Source organism: Oncorhynchus mykiss, chromosome 28, assembly GCF_057628025.1.
Source record: "Oncorhynchus mykiss isolate SJ-2025 chromosome 28, ASM5762802v1, whole genome shotgun sequence".
Taxonomy (NCBI): Eukaryota; Metazoa; Chordata; class Actinopteri; order Salmoniformes; family Salmonidae; genus Oncorhynchus; species Oncorhynchus mykiss.
In genome coordinates, this window is record NC_143049.1 from 18,497,519 (window position 1) to 18,516,305 (window position 18,787).

Genomic DNA, 18,787 nt, shown 5'->3' on the forward strand with positions numbered 1-18,787 from the left:
GCATTGCAACTGTCGATAGTTTTTTTTGTAACTATGCAATTGTCGTAAAGTAGAGGATATTTAGTCTTAAAATTATTCAATAAATAATGTTGCCTCGTTGTCGCCACAACTTTTTGCACAACACTTGCATTTAGTTGATATCGATAAGTCTATAGCCGCAATACTCCCATACCACTGAAGATGTGCCCTTCTTTGGCACCAAATCGACGTTCTCTTTAGAACCTGCAGCACTCGTGTATCCGACACACATGCGGTAAAGCCACAGAGTTCCTAAACCTTATACTGTAAGGTCTTTGGTAAAACCCTTTCTCTCCTGCCAGCATCTAGCGGTGTGCTCTAAGCAGGGAGCGTGTGCATGCCATGCAGAGAGAGAGCCCGCTTGTGATTGGTCAGCATCCTCTGTGCATGTAGAGCGAATTAACGAAATAGCACATCTCATTGGAGGAGGTATATTAGTCTGGTTGTTGTTGTATTAATGGAATGTCAAACAAGAAAATCGCAGCCTATATGGATAGTGCACGTCAATATCGTAATTTCGATCTGAATTCGATTCCTCGTGCAGCCCTAGTAAGTCCCCTGCTGTTCACCCACGACTGCGTGGCCGCACACGACTCCAAAACAGTAATTCAGTTTGGGGAAGTGGTAGGCCTGATCACCGACAATGAGACCACCTAGAGAGAGAGTTGGTCAGTGAACTGGCCGTGTGGTGCCAGGACAACAACCTCTCCCTCAACATCACCAAGACAAAGGAGCTGCTCGTGGACTACAGCAAACAGAGGCCCGAGCATGCCCCCCTTGTGGCAGTAATACCCCATAAAAACAATTATGCCCTTGGGCTGAATATAATAATTATAATTCCTTTCTCCTGGCTGCCAATCGCCATGCTACACAGCCACTTCTCATTCACATGGCTCTCTCAATTCTAAGCCAATCCCAGCAAACACAATTTAGCTTAACTTGCTAAGAAAATACAATCTGTTTGCAGATGTAAGAAACAAAAATGAATATTGTAATTATAGAACGCTTGCGGATTCATACTAAGATCAAAGTGGAAACAACATTGTTCTCATCAACATTGTTGCATGTGGCTGCAGGTAGCCTAGTGGTTGGAGCGTTGGGCCAGTAACCGAAAGGTTGCTAGATCGAATCCCCAAGCTGACACGGTATGAATCTGATGTTCTGCCCCTGAACAAGGCAGTTAACCCAATGTTCCCCGGTAAGCCGTCATTGTAAATACGAATTTATTCTTAACTGACTTGCCTAGTTAAATAAAAGATTAAATAAAAAAATAAGTGTGCTGCATTGACCATGCAGACTGAACAAAAGTATCTCATGGTCAAGCAACAACAAATGCTGGCGGTTGGACTAGGTCTGTGTGGAAAGCGGCATGGAGAGAGAGAGAGCGAGTGGAGAGGGATGGAAAGGGATGACTCAAGTAGTGGAGTAAACTATAAAAACAGACGTTACACACAGTGTATCAAATTTAACAAACCAAACATTACCTTCTATAACAGTATTTGAAAGTAAAAACCCAAACCGGTCAGTGCATCAGTATAGTAAAATACGGTATACCGCCCGGCCCTAGTAGTGAGTACGACCCAGTCGATCACTGGGGCCAAGCTCCCTGACGCCCAGGACCTCTATACCAGGTGGTGTCAGAGGAAGGCCCTAAAAATTGTCAAAGACTCCAGCTACCCAAGTCACAGAGTGTTCTCTCTGCTACTGTACGGCACCAAGTCTGGAACCAACAGAACCCTGAACAGCTTCTATCCCCAAGCCATAAGACTACTAAATAGCTTAGTTAACCAAATAGCTACCCCGACATTCTGCATTGACCCTCTTTGCACTAATCCTTTTGACTCATCACATATGATGCTGCTACTGTTTATTATCTATCCTGGTGCCTAGTCACTTTACCCCTACCTATAAGTGTTGCACGGTATAAAAGTGTTGCACGCTAAAAATTGTCAAAGACTCCAGCTACCCAAGTCACAGAGTGTTCTCTCTGCTACTGTACGGCACCAAGTCTGCAACCAACAGAACCCTGAACAGCTTCTATCCCCAAGCCATAAGACTACTAAATAGCTTAGTTAACCAAATAGCTACCCCGACATTCTGCATTGACCCTCTTTGCACTAATCCTTTTGACTCATCACATATGATGCTGCTACTGTTTATTATCTATCCTGGTGCCTAGTCACTTTACCCCTACCTATAAGTGTTGCACGGTATACCGAAACATCTGTACTTTTCAGTATTCTCATTTTTGTCACTTAGTACTTCTTTCAAATGTGTCTCACTTCATATACGGATTGAGAGGATCGAGCGTCTAGTAATTGTTCTAAATCTTCAAGGGGGCAGTAGCTAGCTAGGATACTTGTGCTTGCAGCTGACACATCGCAAGCCACTTTTGAGAAGCAAGCGAGAGAGGAAAAATGCCGACATCATGGCATCTTCAAACTAAAACATACCTCCACGCCCGCAGCTCGTTGACAAAAATGTCTGAAGAAGCTTCCTATGGTAATAGGTGTTAAAACCTCCCTGGCACTGTACTGCTTTATTTCCAAAATGACATAAAAACTACTTTAACCATTGTAACGTTGTCGTTAGTCTACTAGCAACTACATTTAAATTATTTTTGAGTGACAATGACATGAACATACTATATTTACACAAAAGTATGTGGACATCCTGTCAAATTAGTGGATTCGGCTGTTTCAGCCACAACCCGTTGCTGACAGGTGTATAAAATTGAGCACACAGCAATGCAATCTCCATAGACAAACATTGGAAGTAGAATGGCCTTACTGAAGAGCTAATTGATGGGGCCTCCCGAGTGGTGCAGCAGTCCTTAGGCTGCGCCGCTGTGCTAGAGGCGTCACTACAGACCCGGGATTGATACCAGTCTGTCACAACCGGCCGTGACCGGGAGTCCCATAAGGCGGCGCACAATTTGCCCAACGCCGTCCGGGTTAGGGGAGGGGGGAGCTTGGGGGGAGCTTTACTTGGCTCATCGCGCACTATCGACTCCTTGTGGCGGGTCAGGCGCCTGCAAGCTGACTTCTGTCATCAGTTGAATGGTGTTTCCTGTGACACATTGGTGCAGCTGGCTACCAGGTTAAGCGGGCGGGTGTTAAAGGAGCAGTTTTGCGGGTCATGTTTCGGGAGGACGCATGACTCGACCTTCGCCTCTCCCGAGCCCGCTGGGGAGTTGCATTTTTAACAATGCTTTTCCCCCCCCAATAAAATTCCCAGTTTATTGTTCTACGTCACAATGCCTGCTTTGCTATTGTTGGCAATGAGAACTGCCCACGTTGTTTATAGTTAAAATATAAACAACAAAAAATGAAACTCATGGAACTCTGAGGTCGTTCCATTATTTACTATAGGGAAATACAGGTATATCTGTCTATTTTGCCAAATAACTCGCAATGTATATATTTCGATTTTTTTCAAAGCGGAAACCATTTTAATCAGGATAATCTCCTCTTTCTAATTACATAAGGTTGGGCAGTGTACTCAGCTGTCATCGATCGCTAGACCAGAAATAGTCAAAAGTTGCAATTATTTCCCTACTTCCTCGTTATGCAGACATAAGCACACTTGGCACCATCAAAAACTGCGGATGTTTACTTTCTAAGTTATTATTTTTCAGTTTCGTCCTAAGAACAGATTGTAGTGGTAAAATAAAAAGTCATACATTTTTTGGTGCCATTTAGGCAAAATGGAATTCTAAGTCACTCCAGCCAGAGGCTCTGCGAACGTTCGATTCCATTAATTTGCTATGGGCTCGCGCTAGTGTTCCAGCTTAGCCAACGTTCTTTTGACATTTTTCAGCCTTGGGTGAATTTTGACTAGTTCTATAGTCCAGCCTATCATAATTGGACCGCAATTGGATATCACAAAATCGGGGACAAAAACTACTTATATCTATCTAAACTGTAGCGAATAAAAGCATTGCTGCTAAATTATAATAGATGAGGAGGAATCCGGGCCAGGGTCGTGCTCAAGAGAAGACACATTCTGCAGGGAAGTGAAACAAGGGTAGTTCGACCGAAAACCTACTTCTAATTCTGAACTCATTGTAGAATGTATTAATTTGTCAAATAACAGCAGACTTTTGTTTTCCATTGCAAAACATCATGCTACGGTGCGCCATATTGAACACCAGCCAGTAGTGTTCTGTTCACCCAGGTTAGTCTCTAGCCCACTCCTCAAAACAAGGACAGAGACCAACATCTCCCCAGGAGCATCAATGGGAGAATACAAAGTGCTTTTTCACTCCAAAAAGAATTACAAAGACAATGCTTTCATGGCTTTAATCTTGTGATAATGTGAGCCCATCTGGTTATCGATGCCTTTAGAAACAAAGCCCCTGCTGATGAATGGCTGTCAGTCTGATGTGAGCCATGGCAAAGAGAGAGCAGACAGAGCGATGCTTCCCTCTGGTCTTCATCCAGGCCAGACCGCCTTCATCTACACACAAGGGACTTATAACTTCATCAGTGATACTGCTGCTCGACCGTGGCCAAACCTAACACCTGCATGGAAAGGAATTGTGTGTGTGTGTGTGTTTAGCCCACAGAGTTACACTGTCTGGCATTCTGTACCCGAAAACCTGCCTGGTCTGTGAGTTTGGACACTAAATAAGCCAGACTAGCGGTTTTCATGCAACCTTTCAATCCTGAGGTAATAAGCCACGTGACAAACAAATCTCTCACACTCTAATGAGTCCACCTGCCAAACCGCTGGAGAGCATTAAAGGAGAATGATAGGGGGAAATAATGTTCAACCACAACACACAGTTGGCCTCTGTGTGTAGACACAAATAACCCAGTCATACAAAAGAGGGACTTACCGGGCTGCTGGTCTGATGTAGCCTGCTGTGGCTGCCTCTCCTCATGGCCGTTCTCACAGACAGCGGCGGTGGCTTGGATAGGCTTTGGCTGGGGCTCTGGTTCTGTATCCGTGTGCATTGGAACTGGTTGTAATTCCGGTTCTGGATCATTATGCACTGGAGGAGGAGACCTCAGCTGCTTCAGACCAGGTTCTAGATCGGTGTGCATTAGAACCACCGGTTCGGAGTCTGTGTGGCTCTGAGTAGCAGTCTGTGGGCTCAGCTCTAGGCCTCCAGTGTCCTTCTCCGGCACCACCACCACCTCTTCTACCTGTGGTGGGGCATGTTGTGGTTGTGACCCAGTAGGCCTGCAGCTTGAACACACATAGCCCTGGCTGGGCTGGATGTCTGCATGGCCTGACGACTGGCGCTCACACTCCAGGTGGAGCCATCTGGAAGCAAGAGGAGTGGAAAAATGAAGATTAAGGACATCACACATCAATGGAAAAAGAGACAATGCTAAAACAAAGGAAAAAGAAAATAGAATGACCAACGGGACTGTGTGTGTTAGTACCTTTTACAACTGTGGCAGGACAACAGGTCTTTGTGGTGCTCTGGGTCCAGGATACAGGCACACAGCGGACAGCTAAGGCTGGGGTCCTGATGTTGGACACAGGTCTCACACAGTAGACTGGTGTGGTGCCACTGACCACTGGTCCTGGTGCCGCACTGGACACACACTCTGCAGTTCTGGAGGAGGGGGAGAGAGAGAGAGAGAACTGAAACTGGAGCAATGATACTTAGTTTTGTTTTTATTCATCTCCAAGAAGACATTCAGATGAGGCTTCAGTCTGAACTAAAGTGCTTGGGCAAGACGCAGCAGCTTCAAGAGTGGAGGAGAGAGAGAGGGGCGAGTTAGGCTGCGCAAGAGAAAGAGTGAGAACAGAGCAAGAAGAGCAATAGAGAAGAGCAAGAGAGCGAAAGCAAAAGAAAAGCAAGAGGGGGTTGGGTGCTGTGTGGGCTGTGCTCCTTCTGTGCTGCCGAGTCAGACTGAGAGGCAAAAGCTAAGTGAGTGTGAAGATGTTCCGCCACCTGGCCGGCGCCTCACTGGCTGCTGCGGTCTGCAGTCAGATCCCCACCCACCACCACAGCTGATAGGCCACCCAGACAGGCAGTGCACACCACCTGCTCCACCAGAGGAAGGGGCCACAGGCAGGGGATGATGACGCATACGGTTTGATTTCCCCGCCGCGCACACACACACACACACGGGCGCTGCTGCCTTATCTGAAATGATACAGGGTCTGAGGCTAAACGGCAGCCTTTAAAAGAGCAGCCTGTGTGAGTCATTTCTTAACCACAGAAAGCACAGATACAACCACGGAAAAAATGTAATATTCTCATCAGGTGATCATTTCTCAATAGGAACTGTGGGAGTTTTAAACCTCTGTTCATACGTATTGACAAATAAAAGGAACAGGCAACCCTTTTATTCATTTTCTCATTCTATACAGATTTCTTCCCCCCGTGCCATCTACAGCTTTTCATACCATACAAACTCAGCAAAAAAATAAACGGCCCTTTTTCAGGACCTTGTCTTTCAAAGATAATTCGTAAAAATCCAAATAACTTCTCAGATCAACATTGGAAAGGGTTTAAACACTGTTTCCCATGCTTGTTCAATGAACCATAAACAATTAATGAACATGCACCTGTGGAACGGTCGTTAAGACACTAACAGCTTACAGATGGTAGGCAACTAAGGTCACAGGTATGAAAACTTAGGACACTAAAGAGGCCTTTCTACTGACTCTGAAAAACACAAAGATTTCCAGGGTCCCTGCTCATCTGAGTGTACGTTCTCAAAGTGGCAGATCACGTGTAACAGTACATCGGAACATCACACCTGCGGGACAGGTACAGGATGGCAACAACTGCCCGAGTTACACCAGGAACGCACAATCCCTCTATTAGTGCTCAGACTGTCCGCAATAAACAGAGAGAGGCTGGACTGAGGGCTTGTAGGCCTGTTGTAAGGGGCAGGTCCTCACCACGTATCACCGGCAACAATGACGCCTATGGGCACAAACCCACCGGATCAGACCGGACTGGCAAAAAGTTCTCTTCACTGACGTGTCGTGGTATTGTCTCACCAGGGGTGATGGTCGGATTCGTGTTTGTCATCGAAGGAATGAGCATTACACCGACGCCTGTACTCCGGAGAGGGATCGATTTGGAGGGGGAGGGTCCGTAATGGTCTGCGGCAGTGTGTCACAGCATCATCGGACTGAGCTTGTTGTCATTGCAGGCAATCTCAACGCTGTGCGTTACAGGGAAGACATCCTCCTCCCTCATGTGGTACCCTTCCTGCAGGCTCATCCTGACATGACCCTCCAGCATGACAATGCCACCAGCCATACTGCTCGTTCTGTGCGTGATTTCCTGCAAGACAGGAATGTCAGTGTTCTGCCATGGCCAGCGAAGAGCCCGGATCTCAATCCCATTGAGCACGTCTGGGAGCTGTTGGATCGGAGGGTGAGGGCTAGGGCCATTCCCCCCAGAAATATCCAGGAACTTGCAGTGCCTTGGTGGAAGAGTGGGGTAACATCTCACAGCAAGAACTGGCAAATATGGTGAGTCCATGAGGAGGAGATGCACTGCAGTACTTAATGCAGCTGGTGGCCACACCAGATACTGACTGTTACTTTTGATTTTGACCCCCCCTTTGTTCAGGGACACATTATTCCATTTGTTAGTCACATGTCTCAGTTGTTGAATCTTATGTTCATACAACTATTTACACATGTTAAGTTTGCTGAAAATAAATGCAGTTGGCAGTGAGAGAACGTTTCTTTTTTTGCTGAGTTTACCTGTAATATACAGCAGGGGACAGGGCATGTTCTGCCCCATGAACTTTTAGAGGTATTTTGAGGCGTTTCCATGACAAAAAAAAACATAAATAACGAAATGTGGAAATGTTTCTACGGTCGTGTATTGGCAAAAAAAAGCAAGCATTTACTCAATTAATGTCATTGTAACATAGTTTATATTTGTATTATTAACTTAAAATCACACATGTAAAAATTCACATTATTTGTGGTGTTAGCTGCCTAAATGTGATGCCTAACAATTGGACACACCAATGATCAGTATTAAAATTCAGCTATTCGTAACACATAAATAAATATAATTACAAGACAACTAAGTAATTTATGGAACAAGGTTGATCTATTCCTCTGGTGGGCCTTTGAAAAGATCATTAGGTCCGTCAGCGTGCTGGTATTGAGCTGGATTCTCCTGTCCCTTTTTACACTATTCATTAATGAAAAAAGCCCATTCCACCTTGTCTGAAGCAAAACAAATTGAAATATATATTTAACTAGTTTAAGTGACAAATGAACTAAACTGACCATACACTGCTTGGTGACTGCTCTCATATATTTTTGAGTCCCCATGTCACAAAAAAATCAAACGCGATAGCCCCGCGAAAGCTCTTAGATGTCTTTTGTACCAACGTTTCGTGGCAGGCTTTACAGAACATTACGGTGTCAGGATCTTGAATGGCCTCGACCCCCACCCAATCAATCTTCCATCCCTCGATGGCAGTGTTTTTTTACTGTGGTTTTGACGGTTGACTTGCTCAACAGTAGAGGCTGACGGTGGGTCATTATTATTAACATATTTTTCCACTTCTGCTGCCGCTGATGTTTGCGCCGTCGTTTTTCAAATTAGAAATCGCTCAATGCCAATAAAAAAAATAGTTGAGAAAGGGGAGCAGGTCTGCTTACCGTGGACAGATTTTGACAGGACTCCTTCACTTCGCCTCTGTTATTATTACCCGAGGTGCCCAGGCTGTGCGAGATGTGGGGGGGGCTTGATCCCGCTACTGCAGCTGGTGTATAGTTTTTAATTTGTGATAGCTTACAATACATTTAAGGGCATTTATTTGCCCTCGTTATGACAATTTAGGGTGCATTTAAGGAACTTTAGTGGGCATTTCTGCCCCAAGTCCTCGTTAAATTCCGACCCTGATACAGCACCTTACACTATATTGTCTATCTTTCACAGTATTGTAGTTTCTTCCACATACCTTACACCTCCATCCGTTGGTAGGGATGTCGTCGATGGCTGGTTGCAGGCAGAAGGTGTGGTAGCCTTTGTCACACATGTCACACACCAACATCTTATCGTCCTCCCCTGGGTTCCTGCACACAGGGAGAAGGATACTTATTCTTTGGCTCTATGGACTCTATACATAGCCCCTTGTGCCCTAATCCTTGAAACTAATGACTGTTGCAAAGTCACAGCTAAAGGGTCAATGTGTTGGTCTAATCTGTATTGCAGAGCTGACCTGAACTTATCGCGGACTCGGTTGCTAACAGTAACCAGGCTGTTTGAGGTACGAGACGAAAGAGCAGTGTCTGAGGGTACGTTACCCACAAACCACAGTGGAAGCACAAACAAAAATCACAGTTTCCACCTCCATGCCTGACGACCACCGACACACACATCTCAATACAGGGCCAGGTCAGGTGTGTGGGTGGACGGATGGGGCGGTTGGAAGGTGACTCACTTGCATGTCTGGCAGACCTTGCACTCGGGGCACTGCCAGCCGGCTCTCCTCAGCGGAGTCACAGCCATGTCCAGGCAGGCCCCGTGGTAGTGCTGCCCACAGCTGGTACAGAAGAGCTGGTCAGGGAGCTCCCCAGGGCTGTCACACAGTGCACAGATAAAGTCATCTGGAACTAAGGGGGGGAAGAGGGGGAGGGTAAGGAAATGAGAGAGGGTAAGAGGTAGGGGGGGGGGGGGAGAAATGGAGAATAGAATGGGGATTGTGAGTAGCTCGTGTCTAGAGTTTTTCCTTGGTCCTACTTATGACAGCATTACTTCAATTATTTCAAGTTTATTATTAGAATGCTGGACTCACATCTGCTGATGGCCAGTTCTATGTGATCTGGACAGAGGAGGGAGAGACTCCTGATATCCTGAAAAGTCCCTGCTGCCCCCGCACATGGGTAATGGTACAGACGAGCACATCCTTCAGCACAGCACTTGATGGAGGCTCCAAGGCGCTTACAGTACGCACAGTGCTAGAGAAGGGGGAAACAAGAGAGTCAAATGTATTTATACTGAACAAAAATATCAAACTCAACATGCTAAACGTTGGCGCCATAGGCAAAAAAAATATCAAATTTTGTGCACACATTTGTTTACATCCCTGTTAGTCAGCATTTCTCCTTTGCCAAGCTAATCCATCCACCTGACAGGTGTGGCATATCAGGAAGCTGATTAAACAGCATGATCATTACACAGGTGCATGTTGTGCTGGGGACAATCAAAGGCCACAAAAAGAATTGCAGTTGTGTCACATAACACAATGCTACAGATGTATCAGGTTGAGGGAGTGTGCACAATTGGCATGCTGACTTGCAGGAATGTCCACCAGAACTGTTGCCAGAGAATTGAATGTTCATTTGTCAACCATAAGCCACCTCCAACGGCGCTTTAGAGAATTTGGCAGTACGTCCAACCGGCCTCACAACCGCAGACCATGTGTAACTATGCCAGGCCAGGTTCTCCACATCCGGCTTCTTCACCGGTGGGATCGTCTGAGACCAACCACCCGGACAGCTGATGAAACTGTAGGTTTCCACAACCAAAGAATTTCTGCACAACCTGTTCAAAACAGTCTCAGGGAAGCTCGGCGTCCTCACCAGGATCTTGATCAGAACTGCCGTTCGGCATCGTAATCAACTTCAGTGGGAAAATGCTCACCTTTGATGGCCACTGGCTGGATAAGTGTGCCCTTCACTGATGAATCCCGGTTTCAACTGTACCGGGTAAATGGCAGACAGAATGTATGGTGTCGTGTGGGTGAAACAGGAAGCTATCACATAGCCAAAAACATGGTTCCTATTTACACAGTCAGCAAAGACGGCTTCAAGATCCAAGGTTCCTATTTACACAGACACCAAAGACGGCTTCAAGATCCAAGGTTCCTATTTACACAGTCAGCAAAGACGGCTTCAAGATCCAAGGTTCCTGTTTTACACAGTCAGCAAAGGTGGCTTCAAGAAGATACAAGATTCCATCCATCTCGCACACATTCGCCATCCCAACACTAACAAAAGTAAGGGAGATATTGAAACATGTCCCGTTGAATGACTGGACCAGTCTTCAAATGCTTCAGACACTAATGACACCTTGCAATCGGTAGGCTGTGTGCGTTACATGTTAAAGACACTTACTTATGATTTCAATTATAATAATGATTGAGCCTACTTATACATAATTACACAATCATAAGCTTCCTATTCCATCTGCAGCCTATTGCTGCCTGAATAAATAATTAACTTAGGTTATTTAAGAATTCATAATGGTAAAATAGGAAATGGGAAGTCATATTATTAATTCATTAGTGCTGCGCTTAAAACACACTATATTTTGATGAGCGTGTAAAACATTAGTTTGTTAATATTAGGTGTAATAATCCTATTATCATATGTAGCCAGAAACAATGTTAGAAAAGATTTGTTTAATTTAGTTTTGTATTCAGTTAGCACAGTGTGCATTAATTCATATGGTCTCATTTTAGAAGTGATGTTCTCTACCCTGACACTTGTTTGAAATTCACCATTCATAATCGCGATCTGGCCCCAGATACTGTTTTTTGTCCAAATAGTGCAGCCATAGGACTAAGCACGCACCCCTGAGGGGCCCCGGTGTTGAAGGTGAGCTTGGCGGATGTGTTGTTGTCTACCCTCACTCTCTGGGAGCGGCCCGTCAGGAAGTCCAGGATCCAGTTGCAAAGGGAGATGTTCAGTCCCAGGGTCCTGAGCTTAGCGATGAGCTTGGAGGGCACTATGGTGTTGAATGCTGAGCTGTAGTCAATGAACAGCATTCTCACATAGATGTTCCTCTTGTCCAGGTGGGAGTGGGCAGTGTGGAGTGCAATAGAGATTGCATCATCTGTCGATCTGTATGCAAATTGAGAGGGTCCAGGGTGTCTGGGATGGTGTTGTGAGTCATGACCAGCCTTTCAAAGAATTTCATGTGCAAAAGTTCCCTCAGAGTTGTGGCGATAACAAGAGGCAACATAACACATTTATTCAATCATTTGAAGAATAATCATCCAATTCTTTAAGATGATTGCATTGTAAAACATTTTTTTTTTTAAGCACCCGACAGTAGCAATGCCCCTCAGCCACAAAGCACTTCATGGCTACAGGGCGATTGTCATTTAGACAGGTTATCTTGGCATTCTTGGGCACAGGGTCTATGGTGGTCTGCTTGAAACATATAGGTATAACAGACTGGGTCAGGGAGAGGTTGAAAATATTAGTGGAGACACCGGACAGCTGGTTAGCGTATGCTCGGAGTAGACGTCCTGGTAATCCGTCTGGCCCCGCGGCCTTGTGAATGTTGACCTGTTTAAAAAGGTCTTACTCACATCGGCTACTGGGAGCGAGATCACACAGTCGTCCAGTACTCACTGGGCAGCTCGCGGCAGGCTTTCCCTGTGTAATCCATGATATTTTGCAAGCCCTGCCACATCCTGTATTGACGTTTTGACTGTTTGACGGCTCATCAGAGGTTGTAGCTGGATGTCTTATAAGCGTCAAGGTTAGTGTCCCACTCCTTGAAAGCGGCAGCAGAAGCCTTTAGCTGAGTGAGGATGTTGCCTATAATCCATGGTTTCTAGTTGGGATATGTACGTATGGTCACTGCGGGGAAGACGTCGTCAATACACTTATTAAATAAGCCGCTAACTGAGGTGGTAAACTCCCCAATGCCATCAGATGAATCCCGGAACACATTCCAGTCTGTGCTAGAGAAACAGTCCTGTAGCCTAGCATCCGCTTCATTGGACCACTTCTGTAGTGAGCGCATCACTGGTACCTCCTGTTTGAGTTTTTGCTTCTTAGCAGGAATCAGGAGAGAGTTATGGTCAGATTTGCCAAATGGAATGCGAGGGAGAGCTTTGTATGGATTTCTATATGTGGACTAAAAGGTGATCAAGTGTTTTGTTGCCTCTAGTTGCACAGGTGACATGCTGGTAAAAATGAGGTGAAGCAGATTTCAGTTTCCCTGCATTAAAATCACTGGCCACAAGGAATGCTCTGGATGTGCCTCCAGGAGAAAGTGCTTTTACAGTAACATGCTCTAAACCGAGAGATTAAAATTGATACAATATGGTAATCCCGTCCCTTACAGCATCTACAGACCAAATGAAAAACTCCTACAACAAAGGACAAAGAATTTCAAAGGACGACCTCTCTAAAGTATTGTCCACAGAATGCAGCATTGCTCATGCAAGTCCGTGGTTCCCTCATCCTTTCATGCTTCCTTTAAAACCATCCACCAATGCTCTCAGTGCTTCCAGATCAAAAAGGTTCCCTTTGTCACACCATAATTAGCCCATTGATGCTAACACTTCCCTTACAGAGTGTCATATCATATGCTAATGGTACTTCAGATTCCCTCAGATGTTATTCCCCAAACACACTGAGTCATGCCTCGGCTCATTCATCTGCAATGATCTGAACAAACTGACCAGGCGAAAGCCAGCCTACTGATGAGCTTCCACCATATTGCTATCACTCTTCAAGTCTTTTCCAACCATTGCAGATGAAGGCGGATGGAGGTTTAGACACTTGAAAAGGAGCTGGTGATTTGCTGATGGTCTAGCAGGCAAGGGGGGTGCCAGACAAATGGGATGTACCCCAAAAAGATCCCTATTCCCTGTAGGCCCAAGGCAAAATTAGTGCACTTTATAGGGAATAGGGTGCCATTTGGGACGCAGACACCCAGTCAGGGGTCTGTGAGTTGTGTTGGTGCTAATGCTACAGTAGGCACCGAGCTAAGCCACCATGACTCTATACAGCCTTCACTGTTGAGTGGCATGACCTTTTCCATTTCACAGCTGAGAGAGAGGAGAGAGCATTGCTGCCAGGGGCGACCTTTACCAACCAGCCTGATCCATCACCTCATCAGTCTCTCTCTCTCTCTCTCCTTCTCACTCTCTATTAGTCTCTCACTGGAACACCCCTTTCCTGCTGCTGTCATTCATTACAGGCACCATGTTAACTCTCACTATGGACACACTGTTAACGCATATTCATAAACCAGTGCAAAGTTCTACTGTATTTACCGTAAACACTGACAACTCACGAGACAGTTAAAATCCTATTCTCTAGAGCAGTGGTATTCAAAGTCGGGGAACACAAAATTAAGAGCACAGAGTATAAAAACTGAGAAAGAGAATTTGAAAAATACAATTTTATTGAGTAAATGTATTTATTGGTTTCTTTTCATTTTGATAAGAGACGAAAATGCAATGAATTGAAGGTCATTTGTTTATGTAAAAACCTTAAATTTACAGACTTTAAGGTTGTCATTAGATTTAGGGTGGGCTTGCAAGAAATTCTTGGGGGAGAAAAAAAAATGGGGTCCACAAGAACTCTGGCAGAAAAAAAAAATTGGGTCCCCACTGAAAAAGTTTGAATACCACTGCTCTAGTGAACAATCCCATTCACTTTATAGACATGTTTCATCATCAGTGGAATGTGGGCTGCTCACCTCTGTGCTACCTGAGTCGATGGATCTGTCCACGTTGAGCAGTGATTGTCCCTCGCCCACGCACACACCCTGCGACCATAACGCACAGCGGTAATGTGCCCAGCACTGCCCCGACTCCTCAAAGAGAGACTGGATGTCCACGTCTCCTGGGAGGCCCACATGAGCCAGCTCATCCCAGAACCTGCTTGCCTTGTCTGGGTCGGGTAACTCCCCATAGCTCTCAGCTCCACTGGAAGAGAGATGAAGAGAGATGAGCAAAGACAACTGGAGATGAGGCAGAGGTAGAAAGAGTTGATGAAGCAAAGTGAGGCAACCTGGGAGGAGAAGACCGTAAAGGATTAAGGAGAAGAACTAATGCAGAGAGGAGAGGAGGGAGAGAGCAGAAGAGGAGAAAGAGGGGGTGGGAGGGGGGTCGTATTATTTGGCTGTGACACACAAGAGGCTGGCTGTTCAGTCTCATAAAATCTGCTGAAAGGGAAGCGGTTCCCAGAGCCCATGGCTTGCTCTAGTGAGCAGCAAAGCATGCGGAAAATGTGGCGAAAGGGAATTAGCATTTATAAGGACCCTAGTTGGTTTCAGTAAACAGTAAACACACAAACAGCCAAAAACAGAAAGACTGAGGTCTAGGATGATGGAGGAAGTTAGAATCATATTCCCTGTATAATGCCTTGTCATTGTTATCGCTCTTCTGACAGGAGCTTATATATTGTGCAATATAGGTTTAGTATTCAATGCACCTTATGGAACAGTGTGGACTATGAAGAGACACAAAAAAACACTATACACACATGGATTTTGTGTTGTAGATATGTGGTAGTAGAGCAGTGGCCTGAGGGCACACACTTAATGTGTTGTGAAATCTGTTGTGAACGTATTGTAATGTTTTTTTAAATTGTATAACTGCCTTCATTTTGTTTGACCCCAGGAAGAGTAGCTGCTGCCTTGGCAACAGCTAATGGGATCCATAATAAATACAAATGCCACCATCCTTTTTGTTTATATCGTCCTCCTCCTCCCTCTTCCACATCCTCTGTTTCTCTCCCTCTCCCCACCCGCACTCTCTCTCTCTCCATGGACCAGTCAAGTCTAGAGACCCGATGACCAATCACACTGCTCCAACACAACAATGCTTGGCTGGCGTTAGCCCGCTGCCAGGGGAGTTGCGGTGTGTGTGTGTTAGTGCTCTGCTCTCTCTGCACATTACATTACGTCACAGGGACCCCAGGGAGATGCTCTATTGGCTCCAAAAGAGCCAAAACAAATTAGGCAGCTGTCCAAAACGTGTCCAGGGAGGTTCCTTTGTTGGCATAGCGCACAGTATGCACACACACAAATGTACAGCGTGCACGCACACATACATACACACACTGCAAACGCTCACGTGTTAGTGTTACTCGTGGCATCGTAGGGCCCCTGGTGACCACAGTAGGCAAAAAAGGCTTGCTAAGGTAGAGCAGAGCGGCACCAATTTAGCCTTCAAGAGCAAAGTGCTAGCATTCATATACGCACTCAGACCCTTCCTCTGAAATACACAAAGCACTTATTCCACACATCAACTCTGAGATTACAGATCTCAGCTGCCAGCTAAATCACGTCCTATAACGATGCTGCACACACATCTTCGTTTGATACGGTTTTCATGTTCCTTTGTTTTTATGCTCATGTGTTATGTTTCTCACTCAAAGTCTGTGCGTCTGTATTGGATAGCAGCAGCAAAGCCCAGCTCTCATTTTTCACCCAGCTCATTAGCCGGCTACAGAGGCCATCACAGATTTCACCGTCCCTGCTCAGCCAGGCCAGCTCCGCTGGCCAAAACCTTTGGCAGCCATCTCCACTTACTTCCGTGTGTCCCTCTGTCCTGAGCTGGCCTCTCCGGCCGAGTCACTGGGCTTAGTGGTTCTGTCACCACCGCCTTGGCTGGCCTTCCTGTGGTCGCTGGAATGGCCTACTCCGCCTGTCGCACTGCGCTCGTGTCCAGGCGAGGAGTCAAACACTCGGAGATCCCCCTGACCCAGCAGACTGCGGCCGTCACAGTAACAGAAGGCACAGAGCTGCTCACTGAGAGAGAGAAAGAGGGTTAATTATATATGGGACATTCAGCTATGCATGCAGTACGTAAAAGTAGGAAAATGAATAAACTCACTACAGTAAGTCGCTCTGGATAAGAGCATCTGCTAAACGTGTCTAATAAATGACAAAAATGGAAATGGTCACTGGCTGGTCGTGAATTACTTATCTTTGGTAGGGCCTGGTCAGGTGCAAGCAAAGCAAGTATACAGTCGTGGCCAAAATTTGAGAACGACACATTAATTTCCACAAAGTTTGCTGCTTCAGTGTCTTTAGATATTTTGTCAGATGTTACTATGGAATATTGACGTATAATTACAAGCATTTCATAAGTGTCAAAGGCTTTTATTGACAATTACATGAAGTTGATGTAAAAAGTCAATATTTGCAGTGTTGACCCTTCTATTTCAAGACCTCTGCAATCCGCCCTGGTATGCTGTCAATTAACTTCAGAACCACATCCTGACTGATGGCAGCCCATTCTTGCATAATCAATGCTTGGAGTTTGTCAGAATTTGTGGGGTTTTGTTTGTCCACCCGCCTCTTGAAGATTGACCACAAGTTCTCAATGGGATTAGGATCTGGGGTGTTTCCTTGCCATGGACCTAAAATATTGATGTTTTGTTCCCCGAGCCACTTAGTTATCACTTTTGCCTTATGGTAAGGTGCTCCATCATACTGGAAAAGGCATTGTTCTTCACCAAACTGTTCCTGGATGGTTGGGAGAAGTTGCTCTCGGAGGATGTGTTGGTACCATTCTTTATTCATGGCTGTGTTCTTAGGCAAAATTGTGAGTGAGTCCACTCCCCTGGCTGAGAAGCAACCCCACACATGAATGGTCTCAGAATGCTATACTGTTGGTCATCACTAACAGCCACCACTAACATTGAGTGGCTGCTGCCAACATACTGACTCAACTCCAGCCACTTTAATAATGGAAATAGATGGAAATGTATGTAAAAAAAAAATGTATCAATAGCCACTTAATGTTTACATACCCTACATTACTCATCTCATATGAATATGTATATACTGTACTCTATCTACTGCATCTTGCCATCTTTATGTAATACATGAATCACTAGTCACTTTAAACTACAGCACTATGTTTATATACCCTACATTACTCATCATGTATATACTGTACTCTACACCATCTTGCTTATGCCGCTCTGTACCATCACCCATTCATATACAGTGGGGCAAAAAATAATTTAGTCAGCCACCAATTGTGCAAGTTCTCCCACTTAAAAAGATGACAGAGGCCTGTAATTTTCATCATCAGTACACTTCAACTATGACAGACAAAATTAGAAAAAAAATACAGAAAATCACATTGTAGGATTTTTTATGAATTTATTTGCAAATTATGGTGGAAAATAAGTATTTGGTCAATAACAAAAGTTTCTCAATACTTTGTTATATACCCTTTGTTGGCAATGACAGAGGTCAAACGTTTTCTGTACGTTTTTTTTCAAGGATTTCACACACTGTTGCTGGTATTTTGGCCCATTCATCCATGCAGATCTCCTCTAGAGCAGTGGTGTTTTGGGGCTGTTGCTGGGCAACACAGACTTTCAACTCCCTCCAAAGATTTTCTATGGGGTTCAGATCTGGAGACTGGCTAGGCCACTCCAGGACCTTGAAATGCTTCTTACGAAGCCACTACTTCGTTGCCCGGGCGGTGTGTTTGGGATCGTTGTCATGCTGAAAAGACCCAGCCACATTTCATCTTCAATGCCCTTGCTGATGGAAGGAGGTTTTCACTCAAAAATCTCACGATACATGGATCCATTCATTCTTTCCTTTACACGGATCAGTCATCCTGGTCCCTTTGCAGAAAAACAGCCCCAAAGCATGATGTTTCCAACCCCATGCTTCACAGTAGGTATGGTGTTCTTTGGATGCAACTCCGCATTCTTTGTCCTCCAAACACAACGAGTTGAGTTTTTACCAAAAAGTTATATTTTGGTTTCATCTGACCATGACATTCTCCCAATCTCCTTCTGGATCATCCAAATGCTCTCTAGCAAACTTCAGACGGGCCTGGACATGTACTGGCTTAAGCAGGGGGACACGTCTGGCACTGCAGGATTTGAGTCCCTGGCGGCGTAGTGTGTTACTGATGGTAGGCTTTGTTACTTTGGTCCCAGCTCTCTGCAAGTCATTCACTAGGTCCCCCCTGTGAGGTTCTGGGATTTTTGCTCACTGTTCTTGTGATCATTTTGACCCCACGGGGTAAGATCTTGTGTGGAGCCCCAGATCGAGGGAGATAATCAGTCTTGTATGTCTTCCATTTCCTAA

General features: G+C 45.3%; 1 protein-coding gene across 8 annotated transcripts in view; it reads right to left on the reverse strand.

Annotated features, from left to right (window-relative positions):
- Window positions 1-18,787, reverse strand: part of LOC110508653 (histone-lysine N-methyltransferase 2C) — a 145,672-nt gene that overhangs the window by 97,332 nt on the left and 29,553 nt on the right. For all 8 annotated transcript variants that reach the window (XM_036966417.2, XM_036966415.2, XM_036966416.2 and 5 more), the window contains exons 5-11: window positions 16,256-16,474; window positions 14,417-14,645; window positions 9,765-9,927; window positions 9,411-9,582; window positions 8,928-9,042; window positions 5,412-5,587; window positions 4,859-5,289 (exon numbers count right to left, since the gene is read on the reverse strand). In XM_036966417.2, the coding sequence (XP_036822312.2) occupies window positions 4,859-5,289; window positions 5,412-5,587; window positions 8,928-9,042; window positions 9,411-9,582; window positions 9,765-9,927; window positions 14,417-14,645; window positions 16,256-16,474 (1,505 nt within the window). The remainder of the gene's footprint in view (window positions 1-4,858; window positions 5,290-5,411; window positions 5,588-8,927; window positions 9,043-9,410; window positions 9,583-9,764; window positions 9,928-14,416; window positions 14,646-16,255; window positions 16,475-18,787) is intronic.